Source organism: Colobus angolensis, unplaced genomic scaffold (genome assembly GCF_000951035.1).
Source record: "Colobus angolensis palliatus isolate OR3802 unplaced genomic scaffold, Cang.pa_1.0 Scaffold162, whole genome shotgun sequence".
Classification (NCBI taxonomy): domain Eukaryota; kingdom Metazoa; phylum Chordata; class Mammalia; order Primates; family Cercopithecidae; genus Colobus; species Colobus angolensis.
In genome coordinates this window covers 5,690,613-5,703,445 of record NW_012114733.1, presented here as the reverse complement: position 1 = coordinate 5,703,445, position 12,833 = coordinate 5,690,613, and the positions used below count along the sequence as shown (strand labels likewise).

The following is a 12,833-nucleotide window of genomic DNA, read 5'->3' as shown; positions in this document are numbered from 1 at the left end:
GGGGTTTCACCATGTTGGCCAGGCTGGTCTTGAACTCCTGACCTCAGGTGATCCACCCACCTTGGCCTCCCAAAGTGTTGGAATTACAGGCGTGAGCTACTGCCTCCGGTCCACGTCAACTTCTAATTTACCTTTTAGCACTTATATCTGGGCTTATCCAAGTTTTTGTTTACTTGATTACTACTTGTCTTCTACTAGAATGCACTTTCCACAAGGACAAGGACTTCAGAACCTTCTTAGATAAAGCAAGCAAGTCAGGGCTGCAGGGCTTGGTGAGGGCAGCACTGAGTGCATGCATGCCTGTGTGCAAAGGTGGGTGAATGGGGTTGAGTAGGAGAGAAGACTAGATTAGCTACCCTCTTCCAAAAAAGGATATTACGACTCAGATCTTCTTGAAGAAAAGGCTTATCCCAAGTTTATCCCAGTTTTAGTGAGAACTCTGGACTCAACTGAAACAAATCTCTTTTGTGTCCTCTCTATATTAACAAAACTAAAAATCAACCTACCCTCAAGGATTCTGCCATACCTCTGGCTAGAGAAAGTTTACAGCTTATTGTAAATTACTCTTGGGTCCTGCTTCTTCTGTGGTGATCCTCCCATATCACGGAATATTCTCAAAGAAAGGGGAAAGGAACTAAAGTTGTATCTGATGGGATCTTAGAAATCATGCAATTCACTCCCCTCTTTCCATTTGGATATAGAACTGGTCCCAGAGAGGAAGACCGGTTTCAGGATAGTCCCAAGCACCCCTCTCCCCCAACCGCCATCCTTGAAGTCCATCCGAAGCTCATGAAATGCTCATTCTCCTGCCATCACTCATTATTTTGGGCAGGTGAAATGCTCACGACACTCCACTTACCATCCAACAGCCAGCTATACTGGGTGAGATTTTTCAGCTCATGAAGGGCCAGCCGAGTCATGACATCATCTGGGATGAGTTTCCCTTGATCAATGAAAGCCTTGGCTAACACGCCAATTTCTACAGCAAAGGGGGAAAAAAATCAGTAAGTGCATTTGTTTTATCCCATTCCAGGCACCTTGGAACAAGTTGCCCAAAGGGGAAGTCTGTATGGCATACTTTTTTTTTATTTTTTTTTTTAATTTTTTAATTTTTTTATTTTTTTGTTGAGATGGAGTCTCGCTCTATCACCCAAGCCGGCCGGATCTCAGCTCACTGCAAGCTCCGCCTCTCGGGTTCCCGCCATTCTCCTGCCTCAGCCTCCTGAGTAGCTGGGACTACAGGCGCCCGCCACCTCGCCCGGCTAGATTTTTGTCTTTTTTTTAGTAGAGACGGGGTTTCACCGTGTTAGCCAGGATGGTCTCGATCTCCTGACCTCGTGATCCGCCTGTCTCGGCCTCCCAAAGTGCTGGGATTACAGGCTTGAGCCACCGCGCCCGGCCTTGTATGGCATACTTATATGAAAGTGTGCATCACCAACTTTTCTGATAAAAACAAAGGCTACGGCCGGGTGCAGTGGATCATACCTGTAATCCCAGCACTTTGGGAGGCCGAGGCGGGTGGATCACCTAAGGTCAGGAGTTCAAGACTAGCCTGGCCAACATGGTGAAACCCCATCTCTACGGAAATACAAAAATTAGCCGGGCATGATGGCGGGTGCCTATAATCTCAGCTACTTGGGAGTAGCTTGGATCTAGGCGGAAGGCGGGAGAATCACTTGAACTCAGGAGGTAGAGGTTGCAGTGAGCCGAGATCGTGCCATTGCACTTCAGCCTGGGCAACAGAGCGAGACTCCGTCTCAAAAACAAAAACAAAGGTTACAAAATAATCTAAACTTCAGATTCTTCATTATGGAAAAATATATAAATGTAAATATATAGACAGAAAAGATATTGCAAAGGTATAGACCAATATGTTAATAGTAGTCATCTCTGTGTAATAGAATTGTTTTTAAAAAATATGTATGTACTTTTCTGTATTTTCTACCAGAAAAAACTATGACATAGCTGAAATTATTTTCTTTTAAAATAAGAATTTGAAATCATCATTATTCTGAAATGATTCAGTTTAAATGCCTGCTATCATGTTATTGTAGAGACTTTTCCAATCCTGTAAAACAGGTGCTGCTATTGCAACACAATTCCATTTTTAACCAGATTAGCATTGTGATTGTCATATTTTTATTAACACTCTGGAAAATGATTTATGAACAATTTAATAATATTACCTACAACTATATGTCACTCTTATGCAACAGTATTTTAATTTCTTCATGTTCCCTTACCAAACTATTTCTATATCTTCAGAACTGTAATACCATCATAATCTGCATATCTACAATTTTATGTTCTTTTTGTCACTTAGCATTATTTAGTAAATACTTTTCAGTGGTTTTATATAGTCATTTCAGGTAACGATATTACACTCCAAATATATTTAGAAATAAATATATAAAAATACACTTTATTACAGCAGTACTGTTGGACATTTAAATTGTGTAAATTAGTCTTGATTTTTCCTCATCACCAAAGACTCTTGTTTTTTTGCTTTTCTTTTTTTTTTTATTTCTCTTTGGGCTTATTTGCAATGAATAAATTCCCAGATGTCAGATTAAAGGGTCAAGGTATATATGAACATTTTCCTAACTCTTGGTATGAATTGCCATACTGACCCCAAAACAGATTCTAAATTGTCAGATTCATGAAACTTTAGATTTTGAACCAAGAACAGATTCTAAATTGTCAGATTCATGAAACTTTAGGCTTTTAACTAAGAACAGTAACTGCATGGACACAGGCTGTCATGTGGCAGGTGTGCTGCTGGATTTGCAGGCTGCACTTAGAAGAGGGTTTGGTAGATGTAGAGCTCAGAACACACTAAAACAGCCTTATACTTAATGTGTGAACCTCTTTGTCTCCAGGCTTTTGACCACTGCTCTGGGGAGGGAGAGCTTCAACCTCATCAACAGCATTTGGAAAAAAAAAATGTAAAAACATGCAATTCTCTAGGGCCAAGTCCCAAAAAAACCTGTTATTGGCCTCTCCCCTCACCTCTCACTCTTCAGGCCAAGCCCTCTTCTAAATCCCCAACCAGCTGCAACAGATGGGTTAGAAGATGGGGTTAATTAATAAAGTACTTAATTTTATCAGTACATGAATAAGCCGTAAGAAAAGATTCTCCTGCCACTTCTATATAATATTAGAGATTCTAGCCAAGGCAATTAGTCCAGAAAAGGAAATAAAAAGCATCCAGAAAAAAAGAAGTAAACCTATGTCTAAAGCCAAGGGTTTGAGTCCAGTCTAGGCAACATGGTGAGACCCCATCTCTACAAAAGATTTAAAAATTAGCTGGGTGTGGTGGCACATGGCTGTAGTCTCAGCTGCTCAGAAGACTGACGCGGGAGGATTGCTTGAGCCCAGGAGGTCAAGACTACAGTGAGCCATGATCATGCCACTGCACTCCAGCCTGGGAAACAGAGTGAGACCCTGTCTCAAAAAAAAACAAAAAACAAACAAACAAAAAAAACCATAGAATTGAAAGTCCGGAAATAACCTTCAAATTTATAGTAAACTAATTTTTAATAGGATGCCAAAATAAATGAAGAAAAAGTAGTCTTTTTAACAAATGCTCCTGGGACACATAAATATCCAGATGAAAAAGAAAGAAGTTGGACCTCTACTATGTATACAAGTTAACTCAATATAGGTCATAAACCTAAACGTAAGTGCTAAAGCTACTAAACCTTTTTTTTTTTTTTTTTGAGATGGAGTCTCACTCTTGTCACCCAGGCTGAAGGGCAATGATGTAATCTTGTCTCACTGCCAACTCCCCCTCCCAGGTTGAAGTGATTCTCTTGCCTCAGCCTTCCAAGCAGCTGGGATTACAGGTGCCCACCACCATGCCCGGCCAATTTTTGTATTTTTAGTAGAGACAGGATTTCACCATGTTGGCCAGGCTCAAACTCCTGACCTCATGATCTGCCCGCCTTGATCATGGCGGGATTACAGGTGCTGGGATTACAGGCGTGAGCCACTGCGTCCAGCCTAAAAACTTTTAATAGAAAACACACATATAAATCTTTATCACTATGCATTAGGCAATGGTTTCTAGATACCAAACCAAGAGCACAACTAACAAAGGAAAAAAAATAGATACATTAGACTTCATTAAAATTAAAAACTTTGTGCTTCAAAAAACACCATTAAGAAAGTGAGGCCAGGTGCAGTGGCTCCTGCCTGCAATCTCAGCACTTTGGGAGGCTGAGGTGGGCAGATCACCTGAGGTCAGGAGTTCGAGACCAGCCTGGCCAACATGGTGAAACCCTCTCTCTTAAAAAACAAAAGAAGTGAAAAGACAATGCATAGCATGGGATGGAAGAGAAATTTTGCAAATCATGTATCTCGTAAAGAATTGTATCTAGAACATCTAAAAAACTCTCACAACTCAACAATTAAAAAAAAATTTTAATGGGCATAAGATCTGAATACACATTTCTTCAAAGAAGATATACAAATGGCCAATAAGCACATGAACACATGATCAACATCCTTAATCATTATGGAAATCAAATGAAAGCCACAATGAGATACCACTTCACATTCACGAACATGGTTATAGTCAAACAGACACATACAGGCCCACCCTGGAGATATTGTGGGTTTGGTTCCAGACCACCATAATAAAGTGAATATGTGAGTCACACAAACATTTGGGTTTCTCAGTGCATATAAAAGTTATATATTTACATTATATTGTAGACTACTAAGTGCAATAGCATTATGTCTAAAATAACAATGCACCTACCTTAATTTAAAATAGTTTTATTGCTAAAAAATGTTAATGATCATCTGAGCCTTCAGCGAGTCTTAATCTTTTTGCTGGTGGAGGGTCTTGCCTCCATGGCTGATGGCTGCTGACTGATCAGGGTAGAGGTTGCTAAACGATGAGGTGGCTATGACAATTGCGTAAAATAAGACAACAATAAAGTCTGCCTCATCAGCTGACTCTTCTTTTCACCAACAACTTCTCTGATGCATGCAGTGTTGTGTGATAGTATTTTATCCACAGTAGAACTTCTCTCAAAACTGGAGTCTATCCTCTCAAACCCGCTGCTCCTTTTTCAACTAAGTTTAAGTCATATTCTAAATCCTTTGTTGCCATTTGAATAATGCTCACAGCATCTTCACCAGGACTAGATTCTATCTCAAGAAACCACGTTCTTCACCCATTCATTAGAAGCAACTCCTCATCCCTTCAAGTTTTATCATGAGATTGTAGCAATCCAGTCACATCTTCAGGCTCTACTTCTAATTCCAGTTCTCTTGCTGTTTCCACCATATGTGTAATTACTTCCTACACTGAAGGCCTGAACCCCTTAAAGTCATCCATGAGGGTTGGAATCAACTTCTTCCAAACTCCTGTTAATGTTGACACTTTGACCTTCTTCCTGAATCATGAGTGTTCTTCCTGGCATCTAGAATGGCGCATCCTTTCCCTAAGTTTTCCTGTTTACTTTGCCCAAATCCATCAGAGGAATCACTATCTATACAGCAGCTGAACCTTATGAAACGTATTTTTTAAATAATAAAACTTGACAGTTGAAATTACTCCTTGATCCAAGGGCTACAGAATGGATGCTGTGTCAGCAGGCATGAAAACAACACGAATTTCCTTGTATATCTCCAGCAGAGCTTTTGGGTGACCAGGTACATTATCAATGAGCAGTAATATTTTCAAATGAATCTTTTTCTCTGAACAATAGTTCTCAACAGTGGGCTTCAAATAGTCAGTAAACCATGCTATAAACAGATGTGTTGTCATCCAGGCTTTGTCATTCCATTTACAGAGCACAGGCAGGGTAGATTTAGATAATTTTCAAAGCCCTGGGATTTTTGGAATGGTAAATGAGCACTGGCTTCAACTTAAAGTCACCAGCTGCACTAGTCCCTAGCAAGAGAGTCTGCCTGTCCTTTGAAGCTTAGAAGTCAAGCATTGACTTCTCTTCTCCAGCAATGGAAGTCCTAGATGGCATCTTTTTCCAATGCAAGGCTGTTTTGTTTACATTGAAAATCTGTTTGTTAGTGTAGACACCTTCATCAATGATCTTAGCTAGATTTTTCTGGATAACTTGCTGCAGCTTCTGCATCAGCACTTGCACTTTCATGATACAGAGACAGCTTCTTTCCTTAAACCTCATGAACCAACCTCTTTAGCTTCAAATTTTTCTTCTGCAGCTTCAACACATCTCTCAGCCTTCACTGAATTGAAGAGAATTAGGGCCTTGCTCTGGATTGGGCTTTGGCTTTAGGGATGATGTGGCTGGTTTGATCTTCTATCTAAACCACTCAAGCTTTCTTCGTATCAGCAACAAGGTTGTTTCACTTTCTTGTGCTCCAGTGTTCACTGAAGCAGCATTTTTAATTTCCTTCAAGGTCTTCCTTTGCATTTACAACTTGGCTAACTGGTGCAAGAAGCCTAGTTTCAGCCTGTCTTGGTTTTCAACATGTCTTCCTCGCTAAGCTTAATCATTTCTAGCTTTTGATTTAAAGTGAGAGATGTGCCACTCTCTTCCTTTAACTTGAACACTTAGAGGCCACTGTAGGGTTATTAATTGGCCTAATTTCAATATTGTGTTGTCTCAGGGAATAGGGAGGCTCGAGGAGAGGGAGAAAGACAAGGGAATGGCTGGTTAGTGGAGCAGTCAGAATACATACAACATTTATCAATTAAGTTTGCCATCTTATATGGGTGTAATTCATGGCACCCCAAAACAATTACAATAGTAACATCAAAGATCACTGATCACAGATCACTTTAACAGATATAATAATAATGAAAATATTTTAAATATTGCAAAAGTTAGCAAAAATGTGAAACAGAAATGGGAAATGAGCACGTGTTGGAAAAACGGGGCCAATAGCCTTGCTTGACAGAGTTGCCACAAAACTTAGATTTGTAAAAAAAAAAAAAAAAATACAGTACCTGTGAAGCACAGTAAAACAACATATGCCTTTAAAAACAAGTGTTAGGCTGGGCACGGTGGCTCATGCCTGTAATCCCAGCACTTTGGGAGGTCGAGGTAGGCGGATCACTTTGAGGTCAGGAGTTCGAGACCATCCTGACTAACATGGTGAAACGCTGTTTCTACGAATAATACAAAAATTAGCCGGCTGTGGTGGCATATGCCTGTAGTCCCAGCTACCAGGGAGGATGAGGCAGGAGAATTGCTTGAACCTGGGAGGCGGAGGTTGTAGTGAGCTGAATCACACCACTGCACTCCAGCCTGGGCGACAGAGTGAAACTGTGTCTCAAACAAAAAAATAAATAAAAACAAGTGTTGGTAAGAATGTGGAGAAACTGTACCCTCATACATTGCTGGTAGGATTATAAAGTGGTGTAGCCAATTTGTAAAACAGTGTGGTAGTTTTTTTAAAGGTTGAACACAGTTACCAAGCCCTGCATGGTGGCTCACCCCTGCAATCCCAGCACTTTGGGAGGCCAAGGCAGGAATTTCACTTGAGGCCAGGAGTTCAAGACCAGCCTGGGCAACACAGCAAGACCATGTCTCTACAAATAAATTTTGTTTGTTTGTTTGCTTTTGAGACGGAGTTTTGCTCTTGTTGCCCAGGCTGGAGCACAATGGCACTATCTCGGCTCACTGCCACTTCTGCCTCCCGGGTTCCAGTGATTCTCCTGCCTCAGTCTCCCACGTAGCTGGGGTTACAGGCATGCACCGCCACGCCCAGTTAATTTTGTATTTTTAGTAGAGATGGTGTTTTACCATGTTGGTCAGGCTGGTCTCAAACTCCTGACTTTGGGTGATACATCCACCTCTGCCTCCCAAAGTGCTGGGATTACAGGTGTGAGCCACCACACCCGGCTTAAATAAAATTGTTTAAATTAGCTGGGTGCTTGGTATGTGTTTCTAGTTCCAGCTACTCAGGAGGCTGAGGCAGGAGGATCACTTGAGCCCAGGAGCTCAGTGCTGCAGTGAGCCATGCTCGCACCACTGTACTCCAGCCTGGGTGACAGAGCAAGACCCTGTGTCAGGGAAAAAAAAAAAAAAAGACAGTTACCATAAGAGATAGCAATTCCTCTCCTCACTATATGCCTATAAGAAATAAAAACATATGGCCAGCTGTGGTGGCTCATGCCTGTAATCCCAACATTTTGCGAGTCAAGGCAGCAAGATTGCTCGAGCCTGAGAGTTCCTGACCAGCCTGGGCAACAGAGCAAGACCCTACATCTAAATAAAAAAATACGGGCATGGTGGTGCATGACTGTAGTCCCAGCTACTTGGGAGGCTCAGGTGGGAGGATCACTTGGGCCCAGGAGTTCAAGGCTGCTGCTGTTGAGTTACGATTGTATCACTACACTCCAGCCTGGGTGACAAAGAGAGACTGTGTCTCTTAAAAAAAAAAGAAAGAAAGAAAGAAAAAGAAATATGTCTACACAAAAACTTGTAAATGAATGTTCAGTGGCATTATTTAAAATAACCAAGAAGTAGAAACAACTCAAATGTCCATCAACTGATGAACAGATAAATAAAACGTGATATATCAAGACAATGGAATATGATTCAGCCAAAAAAGAAATGAAGTACTGATACATGTTACAGCATAGATGAACCTTCAAACATGCTCAGTGAAAGAAGCAAGACACAAAAGACTACATATCATATGATTCCATTTGCATAACATGTTTAGAATAAGCAAATCTATAGAGATGGAAAGATTAGTAGTTGCCAAAGGCTGGGAGGGTTGGGGAGAAATGGGTAATGACTGCTAATGAGAACAGGGTTTCTTTTTGGAGCGATAAAAATGTTCTAAAATTGACTGAGGTGATGGTTTCACAACTGTGGATATACTAAAAATCACTGAATCATACACTTTACAAGGAGTAATTGTATGGTATGTGAATTAAATCGATGTTTTTTTAAAAAAATAGAACAGATGAAAAATTCCCAGTAAGAAAAAAAATTAAAATACACTCATAGTCTCATCACTACTCAGAGATAATTATTGTTAATGATAATATAAAAATTTTCATTGCCTGTGGTCCCAGCTATTCAGGAAACTGAGGTTAGAGGATTGCTTGAGCCCAGGAGGTCAAGGCTGCAGTGAGCCATGATCGCACTACTGCACTCCAGACTTGGTGACAGAGCAAGACCTTGTCTCAGGAAAAACAAAAACAAAACAAAAACCAGGTATTTTTGAGTTTTGTTAACATATAGATAGATAATCCTATTTGTAGTCTAATAATCTGTTTTTCATTTATCACGAACTTTTTTTATGTTTGTATGATTTAATTAGAACAAGACATTGCGAATAGATTATCTTTAACATTCCAAAGAGATTTTTGTGTGATGAGAAAGAATTGTTATTTTTCTCTTTTGTTTTATGTGTTAAATATATTATCTTGCATATGGTTATTGTGAAAAAATCTATTTTTAAATTGCAGTATTGAATGGAAGTTACATGAGTTTTTACCTTCTCAATTATAATTGCTCTGTGAACTTTCACTTTGACCATTATGGACCCAGTTTGAATGCCTGACTGATCAAGACTGCTACCTGATCTGTACATCTTTTGATTGCCTTACTTGGGTGAAAGGATGGTCTTGTAACTGTTGATGTTGGTTTTGGCTACTGGTATTGTCACTCTTTCTCAAATGTAAAGTGTTTTTATTTTATTGTCCTTGTTGTTGTTTTATAATTTTTATTATATTTTCAGGGGTACATGTGCAGGTTTGTTACACAGGTGAACTTGTTATGGGAGTTTGTTGTGCAGATTATTTCATCACCCAGGTATTAAGCCTCGTACCCATTAGTTATTTTTCCTGATCCTCTCCCTCCTCCCTGCCTCTATCCTCTGAAAGGTCTGAGTGTGAATTGCTCCCCTCTATGTGTCCATGTGTTCTCATCATTTAGCTCCCACTTATAAGTGAGAACATGAGATATTTGGTTTTCTCTTCCTGCGTTAGTTTGCTAAGGATAATGGCCTCCAGCTTCATCTATGTCCCTGCAAAGGACATAATCTTGTTCTTTTTTATGGCTGCACAGTACTTCATGGTATATATATAAAATGAACTTTCTATATCAATAAGTATTTATCCACAATATTTATTAAAACCTGGAGCCTATAATGCTTCAGTTGAAGCTTATTAAAAAAAAAAAAAAAAAGACTTAACTCCCTAATTCCGAGTCTAAGCAGTTTGCATATTACCTTTCAAATATATTTACCCCCTCCCAAAATTATATGCAAAGACTCTTAACCAGCATGTTCTCTGGAGATATGGTAAAGTTTTATCCATTTGATCACCTACATTTAATATTACATCTTAACAGACTCCTCATAAAAATTCTAGAGTGGATCCCTGAACGACATGGGTTTGAACTGCATGGGTCCACCTGTGCCTCTGCCACCCTTGAGACAACAAAACTGACCCATCCTCTTCCTCAGTCTACTTGACATGAAGACAATGGGGATGAAGCTCTTTATGACTATCCGCTTCCATTTAACAAACAGTAAATATATTTTCTTTTCTTACGATTTTCTTTTTTAGAGACAGGGTCTCGCTCTGACACCCATGCTGGACTGCAGTGGTGTGATCATAGCTCACTGAAGCCTCGATTTGCTGGGTCCAAGTGATCCTCCCACCTTAACCTCCCAAGTAGCTGGGAAAACAGGCACACACCACAATGCCCGGCTAATTTTTTTTTATTTTTTGTAGAGATGGAGTCTTGCTTTGCCCAAGCTTGTCTAGAACTCCTGGGCTTAAGTGATCCTCCCATCTTGGCCTCCCATCTTGGCCTCCCAAAGTGCTAGGATTACAGGCATGAGACACTGCACATGGCTGATAATTTCTTAACAATATTTTCTTTTCTCTCGCTTGCTTTATTATAAGAATACAGTATACAATACATATATCATATAAAATATGTGTGAATCAATTGTGTATGTTATTGATAAAGCTTCTGGTCAACAGGATGTTTAAGTTTTGGGGATGTCAAAAGTTCCATGTGGATTTTCGACTACACTAGGAGTCGGCAGCCCTAACCCGAAAGTTGTTCAAGGCCAACTGTATTTCCTTTTTTGATTCAAAAATTAACAAATTTGGGCACTTCCACAAAACACAAAAGGCAGTTCAAAAGTAAATTATTTATAATAAGCTAATTTTCTACAATGTTATACACAAAAATAAGAAAAGAAGGTTAGAGAAAGATAGGGAAACTCAAAACCAACTTTTGAGGATAATAACTAGAAATCCTAAAACATGGAGACATTAGTATGAGAAATAAACCTTTATATTACATAAAAAGTCATTTTAAATTCTGTATCTCCCTTTAAAGTTTCATATTACCCAAATCAACCACACCTCATATCTGAATAAGCTTATTCAAACTTACTGTTTGAGCAGTTATGAAGCACAAAAGAGGGACCTGACCAAACTGTAAATAACAGTTCTCTCTCTCTCTCTCTTTTTTTTTTTTTTAAAGAGCCAATGCAGTGGCATGATTACAACTCACTGCAGTCTCAAACCCCTGGGCTTAAGCGATCCTCCCAGCTTAGCCTCCCAAGTAGCTAGGGCTACAGATAAGCACTATCATGCCTGACTAATTTATTTATTTTTTTTATAGAGATACGGGTCTATGTTGCCCAGGCTGGTCTCAAAATCCTGGACTTTAGTGATCCTCCTGCCTTAGCCTCCCAAATTGCTGGGATTACAGGGGTGAACCACTCCCCAACCAGCAGTTCTCTTTCACATGTGCCAAGAGAAAAGGCTACAGAGAATTAACCTAGTTCCTGCCAAAATTGCTTTTAAAATCATTATAAATGACATAAAACTTAACTTTAAAAATGTGTTGAAACAAAATAAAACTAGGAGAATGTCAGGAAATTAAATGATAGCTTTACACCCTATCAAAGGCTTGTAAAAAAACTTTTCTCAAATAATAAACACTTGAGTCAACAAAGTGGTTACCTCTGGGAAGCAGGAAGGAGATGTGCATGGAAGGGGAACTGGAGGGCCCCCAAAGTCCTTGTTTCCCTCTAGTGATGGGTAAAGAATGTTTGTTTTATTCTTCTTCTAACCATACATAGACCTTGTAATACTCTGATGCATGGAATATTTCACAAGAATTATATTAAAAATGAAAACCTCCCTTGACTATTGTTCCTCCCGCTAACCATCACCTAATCTCTCTCCTCTTCAGTGAAGCATCCAGAAAGAGTTCCTGTTCCAGGCCTATACTCCCCTTCCCATTCACTCTGCTTTGGATAAATTCTGATTTTGACAATTACATAAATGCCCACCTGGGTCCAGCCTCATTTTATTTCTCCTCCTCCCTCATCCTCCCCATTGGCACTTCGGCCTGAAACCACACCCCAGCAAGGAGCTCTACATACATGGATCCTCGTAGCCTTTACCCAAGCCACATGGTAAGCTCTTACACATTTTTCAACACACATCCTAAAAGGCCCTTCATGGTCAAGTGTCCCTCAACCTCCTATGGAACTGGAAGCTCCCCCTCTGGACTTCCAAATGTCACAGACTTGTCTCTATTGCGACACCTATCACACCAATGACTATGTGTTTACATGTTGTTATAGACAGAATTACGTCTCCCTTAAATCTGCATGTTGGCACCTAACCCCCAGTGTGACTATATTTGGAAATAGGGATTTAAAGGAGGTAATTAAGATTAAATGAGGTCATAAGAGGAGGGCACTAATCCAATAAGCCTGGTGTCTTTATAAGAAGAGGATGACGGCCGGGCGCGATGGCTCAAGCCTGTAATCCCAGCACTTTGGGAGGCCGAGACGGGCAGATCACGAGGTCAGGAGATCGAGACCATCCTGGCTAACACGGTGAA

General features: G+C 40.1%; 1 protein-coding gene across 5 annotated transcripts in view; it reads right to left on the bottom strand.

The window, feature by feature from the left end:
• Positions 1 to 12,833, bottom strand: part of AK3 (adenylate kinase 3) — a 33,437-nt gene that overhangs the window by 11,956 nt on the left and 8,648 nt on the right. For 3 of the 5 annotated variants that reach the window (XM_011937340.1, XM_011937341.1, XM_011937337.1), the window contains exon 2: positions 860 to 979. The exons of 1 other annotated variant lie outside the window; for it this stretch is intronic. In XM_011937340.1, the coding sequence (XP_011792730.1) occupies positions 860 to 920 (61 nt within the window). In that variant the 5' untranslated portion in view covers positions 921 to 979. Of the gene's footprint in view, positions 1 to 859; positions 980 to 4,762; positions 6,338 to 12,833 lie in introns of those variants that run through there. One more of the 5 variants, XM_011937339.1, reaches the window with a different exon arrangement.